Raw genomic sequence first — 13,762 nt, 5'->3', positions numbered from 1 at the left:
TATTTGCCTGGCTATATACATATATTCAAGCATGTACTCCATTAGGTAGGCATGGCTGTGGAGAGGTCAGTAGCACGTCAGGCATCGGCAAACCTTTTGGTCAGATTGGGAAATTAAAACAAGTTAAAACGGTGAGCCACCGTTCTGAAAGTAAATGCGCACATGGTGTACTGCAAATGAAAACAAGCAGCTCATTAGGAGTGGTGGGGGCGGGCACAGAGAGACGTGACACGGCGGGGAGGGGGCGGAGCGGGTAAAAAAATTTGCCTGGCTATATACATATATTCAAGCATGTACTCCATTAGGTAGGCATGGCTGTGGAGAGGTCAGTAGCACGTCAGGCATCGGCAAACCTTTTGGTCAGATTGGGAAATTAAAACAAGTTAAAACGGTGAGCCACCGTTATGAAAGTAAATGCGCACATGGTGTACTGCAAATGAAAACAAGCAGCTCATTAGGAGTGGTGGGGGCGGGCACAGAGAGACAAGGGGGGAGTGGATGCTGGAGGGGGAGGTGTGCTGGGAGAGAGAGTGGCGCTCTTCTGCCCCTACTTTCAAAGCTGCCATGACGATGCGACACGGCGGGCAGGGGAGGGGGCGGAGCGGGTAAAACAATAAATAAACACGACGGCTGGACGAGAGAGAAGGGGTGGGGGGAGGAGAAATGCGAAACGGCGGGCAGGAGAGGAGGGGGCGGAGCTGGGGGAGGCTGTGAGATGTGCACGCGCTTTTAAGCTCTAAGCGCATGCGCATTGAGCTTAAAAGTCACGGGCACTGCAAGGAATCGCCACGATTCCTTGCAAGTTAGTTAAAGAGTGGTTAAGCCCCCATAGTCTCGCAAGCTCGATGCGCATGCGCATCGACAGGCGAGACCTAAAAATGGTGTACATGCCTAATGTAGTGTATTGTGCATTTATATAGCGCAAAACTGTCAACCTACGGGTATACTGGCGCTTGAACTTCAGAAGGTAGCAACGGTTGAACCAATCCATCATCACAGCAGGGGGGCTAAATGTCGCCCCTTGGGCATAGCCATGTTTTCAACAGCTTTCTAAAACCGATTAATGTACGGGACCGTCTAATAGACTAGGGAAGATCATTCCAGAGTTGAGCCGCCGCCACGCCAAAGGCTCTGCCGCCCATCCTTACTCTCTTAAAGCTGATGGTCTTTACCAGGTTTACATTGGAGGAGCGAAGCTGCCTTTCCGGCTTGTACCATGAGAGTCTTTCTCGTAGTGGAATAGGGCCCATGCCATGTGCCGCTTTGTACACTATACACAGAGACTTGAAACAGATCCTCTCTTTAACAGGCAACCAATGTAAATCTCTCAGGGCTGCCGTCGTCAAAGTCCTACATTGCCTATTTAGAGTCAATTTAGCTGCCATAGACTGGACTCTCTGTAATCTCCGTATGATGTATTGTGGGGCTCCCAAATACAGAGCATTACAGTAGTCCAGTCTACTAAGAATTACACTCTGTACCACAAGCAAAGAGTATCCTTGGGCAGGAGCGGAAGGATCTGACGTAACAGTCGCAGCAACGCGAAGCATACGTTGGTCGATCTGTTAACCTGGGATTCCATCTGGAGATTACCCTCCAGTTGTACCCCCAGGTTACGCACAGTATTGGCCGGAGTCAAAGGGTCGTCCTCTGGAGTGAGCTTGAACTCTGACATTAGCGATTGGTGCACACTAGGAGAAGGACATAACAACACCTCTGTTTTACCCCATTAAATAGTAGAGAGTTCTGCCTGAGCCATCCTGCTGTCTGGACCATACAATCTTGAAACTTATCCATCAGTACCGCCCCTTTCCCTTTCAGGCAAAACACCAATTGGGTGTCATCTGCGTACTTTACCAGATCGCTATCGAAGGACTTGATCAAAGAGAGAAGGGGATGCAGATAGATATTAAAAAGGATATGGCTGATCGCCGATCCCTGCGGAACCACATGCGCAACTAGCGACTGGGTCGCCTCATATGGAGGTAGTGACACTATCTGTTGCCTTCCGGTGAGGTAGGAACGTAGCCATTGCAAGGCACATCCTTTTACCCCCATCGTTTTTAATCTCTCCAACAGTACTCTGTGTGGCTCACCGTGTCGAATATGGTCGACATATCAAGTAATACTAAAGCGGAAGATTCTCCCTTGTCTGCTAGTATCCAAAGATTGTCCGTAACGGTGACCAAGGCGGTGTCAGTACTGTGGCCCGGGCGGAAGCCAAATTGATCCTTGTCTAGTAGGAGGTTGTCCTCCAAGTATCCAGACAAGGTTTACTGACTATCTTTTCGAAGATTTAAATCGGGTAGGTTTAGGAGAGATATTGGTCTAAAATTGGCTGGGACCAGGGGATCAAGGGAGGGTTTTTTGAGCAGAGGCATGATTTTTGCCTTCTTCCATATTTCCGGGACCACTCCCTCTTCTAAGGATTGGATGCAAATTAAACGCAACCAAGGGAGGGTCTCCTTATCAGATGCTTTCCAGATTCTATGGGGTAAGGGGTCCCGGGGGGAGCCAGATGTAATGCTCAGGACCAACTCATTAAACCAGTCCTCAGATGGAACCTGGAAGTTTTCCAAACAGGTAGCTGCAATAGTATCTTCTCCTGATCTTCCGATCCAGTCGATCCAGATGTTATTATTATTGGGGCCTAATTTGTCCACGATCTTACTAACTTTTTCCTCGAAATGTGCCGCAATCGAATCACAGAGTTTCTGTTATGTTATGTTAATGTTGTTAATGGCTCTTTTATCGCGCATGACTCACCCAGGGGCATCTCAGCGCTTACCAGAGAGGGGAAATACCTGTGCTTAGAGGTTCAGAATAGCCAGGTTTTTAGTTGTTTTCTAAAGATCATGTACGTTGGAGATTTTCGTAGCATTACTGGAAGGGAGTTCCAGTATTTTGGTGCTACAAATGAGAATGCTATACAGCCTGTGCGGGTTAGCCGTATCCGGGGAATATTTAGGAGGGCAAGAGCATTTGATCTTAGGTTGCAGTAACTAACGTGCTTGACCAGTTTATCCCTAAGGTATGCTGGACCTTCACCTCTTAAAGCCTTGAATGACAGACAGCAGATTTTAAACATGGCGCGTTTTTGGATTGGCAGCCAGTGCAATTGTCTGAGCAAAGGGAGGGATGGGGTTCCAGGGGGGCAATTCAGGACCATTCTGGCCGCAGTGTTCTGGATGACTTGTAGTTTTGTTAAGGTGGTGGTTCCTACCTCTGCTAATAGGGCATTCCCATAGTCTAGCCTGCTTCCTATCATTGCCTGAACTACAGTTCTACGGTGTTCCAGGGGTAGATAGGGAATAATTCTACGAAGTAGGGGTAGATTATAATAGCATGAGCCTGCAATATTTGTGACATTTTCCTTCATATCTAATTTGACATCCAATTGGATTCCCAGGCTTTTTACCGAGGTTGACGGTGATGGTGCAGATCCCAGTTGGGGGGGCCACCAGTCAGGGGTCCATAGGGCTGCAGACTTTCCTAGCAGCATTAGCTCGGTTTTCCCCGGGTTGAGTTGTAAACATTGCTCCTCCATCCAGTTTGCGATCGCCAGCATACCATCCATGAAGCGTTGTTTTTCTTCCGTGATGTTGTTACCGAGCGGGAATAGTAGCTGCGTATCGTCAGCGTAGGAGATAGTCTCAAAGCCGAAAGATTGAATCACCTTGGCAAGGGGAGCTAATTAAATATTAAATAGAGTTGGGCTGAGACAAGATCCCTGTGGTACCCCCTTATCCTGTAGGAATTTGTTTTTTGGTAAGGCGACCACCTTGTTACTTGTACATGTTGGGTGTGATAGATTCTTCACGATGCTAAACAGTGCTTTAGTGCTATTCAGAGCTTGCAAAATAGAGTTGGCGAAGAAGTCTGCTTTGGTCTTAGCAATGCCTTCCTTGTAGCAGGCCTGAACTAATCTTAGTTCCTTTCTATCTATATCCAAGTAATTTCTCCTCCATTTTCTCTCCACCCTCTTCCAACTAGAACGTAGAGCTTTCAATTCCTCACTAAACCATGGAGCAGAGACTTTCTTCCTGTTTTTAAGTATCTTAATAGGGACTAGCTTATCCAGGGCTCTGCCAATAAAATTGCAGTAGTCCTGATAGTTTTCCTCGAAGGAACTAGATGGAACAAACAGATTTTGGTTAGGGGGTGTCAAATGTTGCTTATTATTAATTAGCTTGGCCCATTCTCTTCCCTGATGGAAAGTAATCCGATGGCTATTGCTAGTCTCCGGTCGGGGGGGTTAAGATGTGAAAGTGCACTAAAGAGTGATCCGACCAGCTTTGCGGCAATATGTCTATTAACTTGGTATTCGTCTGATTTGCGAAAAACAGATCCAACACATGCCCTCCCTGATGTGTCCGTTCTTGAACCAGCTGGTCGAGATTACAGTTCTCACATGTTTGGCTTAACTCTCTCAGATGAATATCTAGGGTCCCGTTGTCCCACAAATTAAAATCCCCTAGTATAATAATTCTAGAATGGGTTAGGGAAAGGCCCGTGATAGTGTCAAACAGTACTTGATACTGAGTATCTGATCCTGGTGGTCTGTAACAGACCATGCCCGTAACTAGCCTCCCCTTTGTTTCCTGCAGAGAGAAGCCCAGTATTTCTATCCCTGTCACCGCCTCTATCTCTAAGGATGAGAAATCCCATTTCTCCTTGAAGATCACCCCGACTCTTCCTCCACTCCACTCCACTCCCCGATGTTCTGGGTTTTTGAAAAATGTTAAAACCTTCCGGACAGGCCTGGCCCAGTTCTACCACCGAGTCAGTGCGAGTCCAGGTCTCTGTAAGGAATAGGACATCTAGGTCCAGGTCCTTTACCGGGCTGGAGATCTCTGTGTGGTGTTTTACCAAATATCTATAGTTCAATAGCCCGCAGTTTAAAATATTCTGGTCGTCCCTCGCCGTTACTGAAAGTGCAAGCTCCCCACCTCCCTCCCTCTTACCAATGTTAAGCAGACTCTCCCTGGAGTAAGCTATCCTATCTTGATTTGAGTCAGGTCGAGCACCATAACTGCCACTTGGCACGACCGGTGCGCGGACTCAAGATGGCGGCCGGAGAGAGATAGCAACACTGGCTCCTCGCTAAAGCAGCGAGTGTGAGCTTTCAGTTTTTTATCTGCAAGTATGTGGACCAGGGCAATTAAAAAATGAGCATACCCCTAAGGTTAAAAATCAAAGATTAGTTTCCCCAAAATGTTCGTTTGGCTAAAAAAGCGAGCCCCCAAATGCCCAGACCCTCGTTGTATTTACTAGGAACAGTTCACGTCCTGCGACCTATAGTTCAGTTTTTGCTAGTGAACATATCATGAGTGGTTGAGGCACTCTGAAGACCACTATCACTTCCACATGCCTCAGTAATGGCTAACTCATGGTCTCATAATATCAGAATTGAAACATTTTCACCACAAAATTATTGTTCTTACGCATTTATCTTAAACAGCTAACAACCACTAACAAAGCCAATAGTTCCGGCTGGTTTAGGATGTTGTTGTGCAATATATATTGATGCTATAACATAAAACTCAGAGAGGAACCAAAATATCAAATACCAGTCAAGTGACACACTGTGAAAATCATAGAAATGTAGTTTACATGTTTAAGTCACACCCTTAATTACATAGGCTAAACCGTTTTTAAACATCAGCCACTTTTTATCCCCTTAAAGCCCAGGGTGGGTGGGATAGTGGACCCAGTTTGCACATGCCATGCTCAGTCAACTAGGTCATTGGAGAGCATGATATGGAGCTGCCGAAAAGCTAATGTATTCTGAAAACAGGTTTTTGTTAGGCTCAAGTAGAGGTAGAATTAAAACCGAGCTAGGCCACAGTCTCTTCCATTGAGAATCGCACAATCTGGTTTTATGGGAGCCCTGGTTGGTAGGCTCATCCTCGCCCAATCAAGTAATTCCAATGAGATTCCCAAGATAAAAATGCAGCCCCTCAATGTAATACATCATGCACCACAACAAATATAAGAGGCAATCTTAAACAAGTAATGTATGAACACTTGTTTCAAGTTTATGAGAGTTGACTGATAGTTGTTTACTTGTATTAAATACAAAAGATCCCAATCACTACATCACTTAGTTTACTTTCACCCCGAACACCAACCCCTCAACCACGCATCATGTAACAGTCAAACTTAAGACCCCCTTGTCTCACTCGCAGACCAGCCAACATCTTCAGGTCCATCAAAGCCATATGCCATTAAGAGGACGTTTTACCCAATTTAAAAAATGTGAAGGAACCTGCAGTACATCTCACTACTGTGGTGTCATATAAATCAGTAAACAGAGAGATGTACACCATGCTTTACATAACATTAGATCTAGATTAAACTGCAATGTGCACAAACGTGTCACTTCATTAACCCTGAATTCACAACAAAACCCCACACTGCATTTTATAAATATGTTTGGAAAAAATGTCAGCACAAGAACCCCCTCTCTGGTCAAGGACTGTGCAGTATGGATGAGCAATCAATTAATTTTTATTCTGTAAGTGCATTGAAAATGGCTCTGTTGTCACTGTAAATAATGAAATTGCTATTTTGTTGGCTTTAACAAGTAGACTATGGTAACAGAATTGCGTCTTATGTAAAAACGGATGCCCAAGATTAAAGTGTTGGGAAATGCTTTCATTAAACTGAACTTTTTGACTAGTCTGAGACCATCAATGCTTTACTGCACTTAGATTGCAAATGACAGTATATGTTTCTAAGAGAAAAAGAATAATTGTTCTACTGGATGATGAAAAAAATGCTTTGCAACAAAATACACACGGCAGCAACAATGACGGTCCTCAAAAACATAACACATGAACATTTTTTTTATTATAAACTGTAAAAAATAAGTGCAAATACCTATAAATAGCATAATATATAGCAGCTTCAGCATTTGCTCATTCTGGTCTTGGATAACGTAGCAAACCCCACTGTACATCTGCCAAAGGGATGTTTTCTGATTACTCCAAATATGTGTTGGGATAACAAAAGTTACAGATAACTGATGGCTACTGCATACTGAATGTGGCTTCCTAAGACATGACCTAGACTGGCCTTCAATATCAAGATTAACATTTGTGTTCGACAGTGGTTATAAGTGGAAATCTAGAGGTGATCTGTGGCTTATTTTCACATTGCGCTTATCTGAGCGATTAGGGTTTTGTCAGCTGGACTGACTAAATTAATTTTATAAAGTTCCAAACCCCTCCTCTCTTCAAACCACCTGGGTTTTGACACTATTCTAATGTAAAGTATAACATGTCATGACAGACATATATTATTAACAAACAAAACAGTAGGTAGAAACAACCATAGGGGGTAATAACGCTACCCTGTGCACCATAGTGTCCTTTTTGTCACAGTAAAGTTTATTTTGAACAAAACACACAATGTACAGGTAACTTCAATGTTTTCTTTCCAGTTCCAAGATATCTTCTAATGTTATAAAGTGTATTGAAGAAATGAGAGGAGACAGAATGTATGATGAATGTTATCAAGCATGCTGTGCATTATGGTTCAACTGGCCACATTAAAAAGAACAGTGAAGCATATATGAACAAGAGAAAGTCCACAAGCCCAGTATTTAGCACACTGACATCACTGAGAAATCAAATGTCAGGGATCAATGTACAGAAGCAAGCATGCATTGCTCAATGAGTGATATGCATGAGAGCTTCAGATTATAAGGCCTCATTGGGCGTGGGCCCTGTCAATAATGTATGATAAGTAACCAAAGGTCGGTCCTGGGCCTTTTGCATTGTTTACTGACTGGACATGCACGAGGCTCAAGCATAGCGACGTGTCTTCTTTCAAATAGACATGGGTAAAGGAGTGATCACCATTTCTAAAAAGAATAGAGGTGGGATGTCAGAAGCACCTACAGTTGCAATTCAAAGTCACGGCCCATTTGTCATACCTTTACCACCCATGCAATATCACATTCAAGGCATAGCATTTACTCTTCTATAAAACAGTTCTTTTTTTAATGTACTAAACAAGTGTAGCCCTCTTTTATAACATCATTTTGACTCATTCATAAGTGCAACTTTTCAACTGGTGGAAATGTACATGTGATTTACATTAGTAAAAGAAATGTGCTTTGCACATTTATTTAGGATAATATCTAGCTTATTTTGTATAGTGCTCAAATATAAAGCTTCTTCGGGCCACTAGTAAAAACAAAACATAAACCCAAACTGCCTAGCCACATGCATGTGGTTTATATAAGAAAATGCAAACAGTAATCTGTATAGCTACGTGCATACATAATAATACACATTGCTCAAATACGAGTGTAAAGCAGGGTGTGATAAGGTTGTATTAGTCCTTCTTTGGATGAAGTGACATTCATGCGCATTGGCTATGCTAACCATTCCCCACCTATTTTTCTGGGACTTGCTCTCTACGTTCGGGTTAAAGGGATGGCACACGTGGGCACACAGGAGTGGCTGGCTGGTGATATGGAATTTTTAATTAAAAAAAATACGTATCTTATTTAGTGTTCTAGTGTTAGAGGAGTTCTTTCATTCCAGGGACTTTTCAATGCACCTTTATGCTTGTGATTAAAGGCATCCTCCGGGGCACGGTTGTCATCTCGCACTCCCATGAACTGAACCTGGCCCCTATGTCCACATAGAAGGTTGAGAGGAGCAGAGCTCACAGGGACTCATTGGGACCAGGTGGGTCTCTGCCTTCTTCCAATGGGTAGCAAGGGGTGCATACACACTTGGCCTGTCAATATTGCTGGTTGAACTTTCATATGTCCGGGTGCACTCTTCTTCCTAGTTTTTGAGGGGGCACTGCTGACATTCAGAAGGAAGGGGCATATCAGTAACCCACGCCCTTGCCCCTCCCCATAACCCACTTTGTAGTTTTTCAAGCCTCTCTCACAGGTTGAGTAAACGAGGGACACACACTTACCTATGTGCATGGATGTGCCCCTCATTTTTTGTACAGTTCACACAAGAGACAAAGCATTTGTATACAGTGGGGTGTACCAACCTGGTGTACGTATTGTGTTGCAGGGTTATGTTGGTGCTCACATGTGAATCCATAGACTGTTTCCCACACTGTGTCCTCGGTGGGTTATGCTATACATTTCAAACTGCAGAGCAACTTAAAGTTGAAGACAGCTCCCCTTTTGAATGTCAGCGTGAATGTCACTATCTTAAGGCTGGGATTGTTTGCCTAGTCCAAGCACTATGTTAGGGTTTTTTTAGCGGGTGTGACTTTTACACAAACTGTAAATTCTAAGTAGAAATCCTTCTGGATTATACACAAGTTAAACCATGGCATTCAGTGGAGGAAGGATGCAAAGTAAGTTTTTCGCAAGTGCGTCTGCAGCTCCTGCATTTTTCTGGGAAGTGATTTAATGTTCCATTAACAGTGTATGACGCAGTGTAAGAGCCAGGTCCTCATTTCATGAGCGCTCATACCACACTGCTATACATCTAAGGGTGAAATTGGGCGGTTCTGTAGAGGGTGCCAAGGGTGCTAAGTTTGCCAGTGGTGCCGCTTACCCACAGGGATGCTTGGGCATACTGAGGCTCTACTCTCGAATGTGACATACTCAGATTTCCAGTCATGTCCATCTAATCTATAGCAGTAAACGCTGAGGGAGATAGAAAATACTGATGATACTCATTCTGAAATTTGTCCACAGAGCTGTCGGATCTGTCATGGGCCTTTAAAAACTGCAAGAAACACTGTATGCACATACTTGGAATGTATATCAGACTGTGGAGTCTGTAAAATAGCCAGGGATGAGAAAAATATATCAGCTATACAATATTCAATTACTTTTAAATCAATTGTTTTAGCCTCTCACTGGATTAATCTACACCTGCGTTGAGTTCCTACAAAGGGATTTTAACAGGGTTAAACTGTACCAAAAACAAATACACAGCTTTGAGAACACATTAAAAGAGGTCAGGCTGGTAATTCCTTCAGCGGTGGAAACATGTGTTAACACTTCGTTAATTAGTAATAGACCTTTCAAAAACAGAGGTTGGAAATGGAAGAAAACTTCCAGTTGTTTTAGTAATAAAAATGTGCAGAATATGGCCAACAAACAGAGAGATTCTCTTATTTGTCAGACGTACAAAGTTCACACCTTTAAAATATTGGGAAATTTATGTTTAGATGACTACTTTATTAACTGACACACACAGACATGGATAAACACACACACACAGATAAGAAGATTTCCATGGAAAGTTGCCTCACCTGTTCCAGGCTTTCGTTGTCTGTATTCCCACCAAGAGACTCTTGTGCAATCCCAGAATTGTTTGCAGAAAGAAGACTTGGTTCTGGAAAAATTAACTGATTTTGGCCAGACTCCAGGGCTACAGCGACCTCGTAAGAGTAAGGCAGTGGCAGAGTCCCATTTTGGTAGTTGGATGAGAATCTCGGGTCTATGTGGGTGTAGAGTGGAGGACACAGAGACTTGAGTATTCTGGGCTCCTTGGGTTTTCTGCATCTGATAACCACTGCAACCATTAGGGTTGAAGTGAACAAAAGTGAGATTAAGGCTAAAGCTGCAACTAAGTAGATCTTTAAGTTTGAGTCATTGTCTTGGTTATTTGCCTGGTTACTTAATTCCGGAAGTGCTTCTTCCATGTTTTCTGCAAACACGATATTCACAGTAACTGTGGCAGACAGAGAAGGCTGCCCACCATCCTTCACACAAATAACTATTTTCTGCTTGGTGAGATCTTTCTCGTACAAGGATCTTGTTGTCCGTATCTCTCCGTTATGTACCCCGATTTTAAACAGTGGTGAGTCTGGGACATGAAGAAGGTGGTACGAGAGCCAAGCGTTGTGTCCAGAATCAGAATCCACAGCCACCACCTTTGTTACAAGATAATCTTGACTGGAAGAAGGGGGGACCATTTCGAATAATACCGAGCCTTCTGATTCCAGAGTAGGATAGAGGATTTCAGGAGGATTGTCATTTTGATCAATAATAAACATCTTCACAGTAACATTACTACTGAGAGGAGGTGACCCATAGTCCATGGCCTTCACCTGGAACTGAAATTCTCTTACTTGCTCGAAGTCATATGAGCGCTGGGCATAGATTACTCCAGTCTGGGAGTTAATGGAAATATAAGATGAAAGGGGCGTGTCCTCCTCGAGATTACTCAATGAATATGTGACATGGCCATTTTGACCGGAATCTGCGTCAGACGCATTTACCCGATAAATAGAAGCACCGGGTGCATTGTTCTCCGAGACATAAACTTGGTACGAAGGCTGGATAAAAACTGGAGGATTGTCATTTATATCGGATAATTGTAATCGGATAGTTTTGCTTGTTGTTCGTGGATTAGAGCCTTTGTCTGTAGCTGTAATTGTTATATTGTATTCTGGGACAATTTCTCTGTCAAGAGTGGCAGCAGTCACAAGACTATAATACTTGTCAGATGATGATATGAGATTAAAATTCAAGTGTTCCCTAATAAGACAAATAACCTCGCCATTATCACCAGAATCCCGGTCTTGGACATTGATCACTGCTACAACTGTGCCTAGTGGTGAGTTCTCTGGAACTGGGTTGTTAATGGACGTAAATGTTATTTCAGGAGCATTATCATTGTCATCAATAATATCTATCAGCACCCGGCAGTGAGCAATGAGCCCCCCTCCATCCTTGGCTTCCACAGACATTTTGTAAGAAGTGGTTTTCTCAAAGTCGAGGAGCCTTTTAACTTTTAGTTCTCCACTGTCTGAGTCCAGGCTGAAGGTGCCAAGGGCATCAGCAGAGATGCTGCTGAAAGTGTAGGTGATTTTTGAATTTGAACCTTCATCCTCGTCTGTGGCTTTCACTTGAAGCACCACTGTGTTATTTGCTGCCCCTTCGCTGATGCTGGCTCTGTAGCTCTGCTGAGTGAACACTGGGAAATTGTCATTGGCATCAAGAACATTAATATTAATGTCAACTGTGCTGGATCTGATTGGATCCCCTCCATCAAAAGCAGTGAGGACCAAGTGATGATGACTCTGCGTTTCTCGGTCTAAACCCTTCTCCAGGACGAGCTCTGCATATTTGTACCCGTCATTGCTTTCTGTCTCTTCGAGGACAAAATGCTGGTTACTGCTCAGCTTATAGCCCTGCAGGGCGTTGATGCCGATGTCGGGGTCTCGGGCATTGCCTAGTGCAATGCGCGCTCCTGGCAACGTGGTCTCAACAATTTCTAAATCAATGGAATTCTTTAAAAAACTCGGTGTGTTGTCGTTAATATCCGTGATGAGGACTTCTACATGAAATATCCTGAAGGGGTTATCCACGACAGTTTCAAATCTGACAGAACAAGTAGACGACTCCCCGCACAGCTCCTCCCGGTCGATTCTGTCATCCACCTGCAGCGTCCCCGCATCTCCGTTTACTGTAAAATGCTGATCGCCGGCTGCAGTAACTACACGGAGCTTCCTTTCAGACAAATCCCTCATATTCAACCCCAAATCCTTCCCAATGTTGCCAACAACTGAGCCCCTCTTCATTTCTTCAGCAATTGAGTACTGTATCTGTCCGGTGACTGCCTCACAAAACCAGAAAAACAACAGAAACATTACTTGCCGTCTGCCTCCCGGCTGTGCTTCTCCGTGGCGGGCTCCCATCCCGGCTCTGAGCAGCGCTGCTCTCGTCTGTGTGAATGATCAAAAGATCGGAGTCTAGACCAAGCATTCCAATTAAAACGAGGTCAGAAAAATATGACTCCGCCGCTTACCAAGCCCTGGAATTGATACAGGTCATCTGGTCTCAACCGCTCAAAACTACGATAAAATTCCTGCTGTGTAATCTCTTCTGTTCTCGCGTTAAGTGGGCAATGACTGCTTACAGGCAAGGCTCCAGCTCAACCTCTGGCACCAAATTGTACAATAGCACCACCAGGTGGCCTTATATGAGAACTGGCGCTTCGAAAAACAATGTATAGTTAGAAACTCAAATTAAAGTTTCTAAAACGACGGTCAAATGGTCAAATAAAACATATCGAAAAAAGAAATGCTTGGCGTGCAAACATTAAATATGGTAGGATACCTCATTTGCATCTACATTTAAATCTCAGATATCACTTACCCTTAAGCCGTTATTTAAGGGATAACTATAAAAGAGAATGCAACATTGCCAGAAGTGGGGATGACTGGGTCTATATAGCATGACAATCTGGACTAAGGGGTGGATGTTCTAAGTTTTGGGGACTAGCCAGAAAAAGACCCGTAGGGCATTTCGTGTGTTGTAGGGTCATGGGGCCGCAGAGGATATTGGGAGTACTCTGGAGAATGGCACATGCAATTTATAGAGCTGTCCCCATAAACAGGTCGCAAACACTGCAAATAGTGTAGAAATATCCACAGAGAAACACGAACAGTAATTTGCAGCTCGGAAAAAAAGAAGATCAATAAAAGGCAAACACGTACACAACCAACGTTCAGTTCCGAAGCAGTTACCAAAGTAGACACTGAACATAAACCTAATAAGAGAAGGCACATAGATTCAACATTTAGACGTCATCTTAACGGGGCAAGCTCCCTCTATCCGGTTACTATAGAATGTAAATTGCCATTCCGAAGATCACACTTTGTTATCTATCAAAGAAATATGCGGTTTATGGAACCAGAAGCTTGAATGAGCATCAGTAACGAACTCAAACAAAATAGCTTTGCCACTCCACACGTAGCTTGGTTTCGAAAGATAATACTCGATTACTTTAAATAAGGTAGCATTCGCGTGGATGGC

General features: G+C 43.7%; 1 protein-coding gene across 5 annotated transcripts in view; it reads right to left on the bottom strand.

Moving 5' to 3' along the window:
- The window catches only part of LOC144769402 (protocadherin gamma-C3-like), a 917,178-nt gene that overhangs the window by 716,249 nt on the left and 187,167 nt on the right, over positions 1 to 13,762 (bottom strand). Inside the window, exon 1 of one of the 5 annotated variants that reach the window (XM_078653486.1) lies at positions 10,249 to 12,536. The exons of the other annotated variants lie outside the window; for them this stretch is intronic. Within the exon in view, the coding sequence (XP_078509612.1) occupies positions 10,249 to 12,525 (2,277 nt within the window). The 5' untranslated portion in view covers positions 12,526 to 12,536. Of the gene's footprint in view, positions 1 to 10,248; positions 12,537 to 13,762 lie in introns of those variants that run through there. 5 annotated transcript variants of the gene reach the window in all.

The sequence above is a fragment of the Lissotriton helveticus genome, chromosome 7 (assembly GCF_964261635.1).
Source record: "Lissotriton helveticus chromosome 7, aLisHel1.1, whole genome shotgun sequence".
Lineage (NCBI taxonomy): Eukaryota > Metazoa > Chordata > Amphibia > Caudata > Salamandridae > Lissotriton > Lissotriton helveticus.
This window is presented reverse-complemented; position numbering and strand designations above follow the sequence as displayed.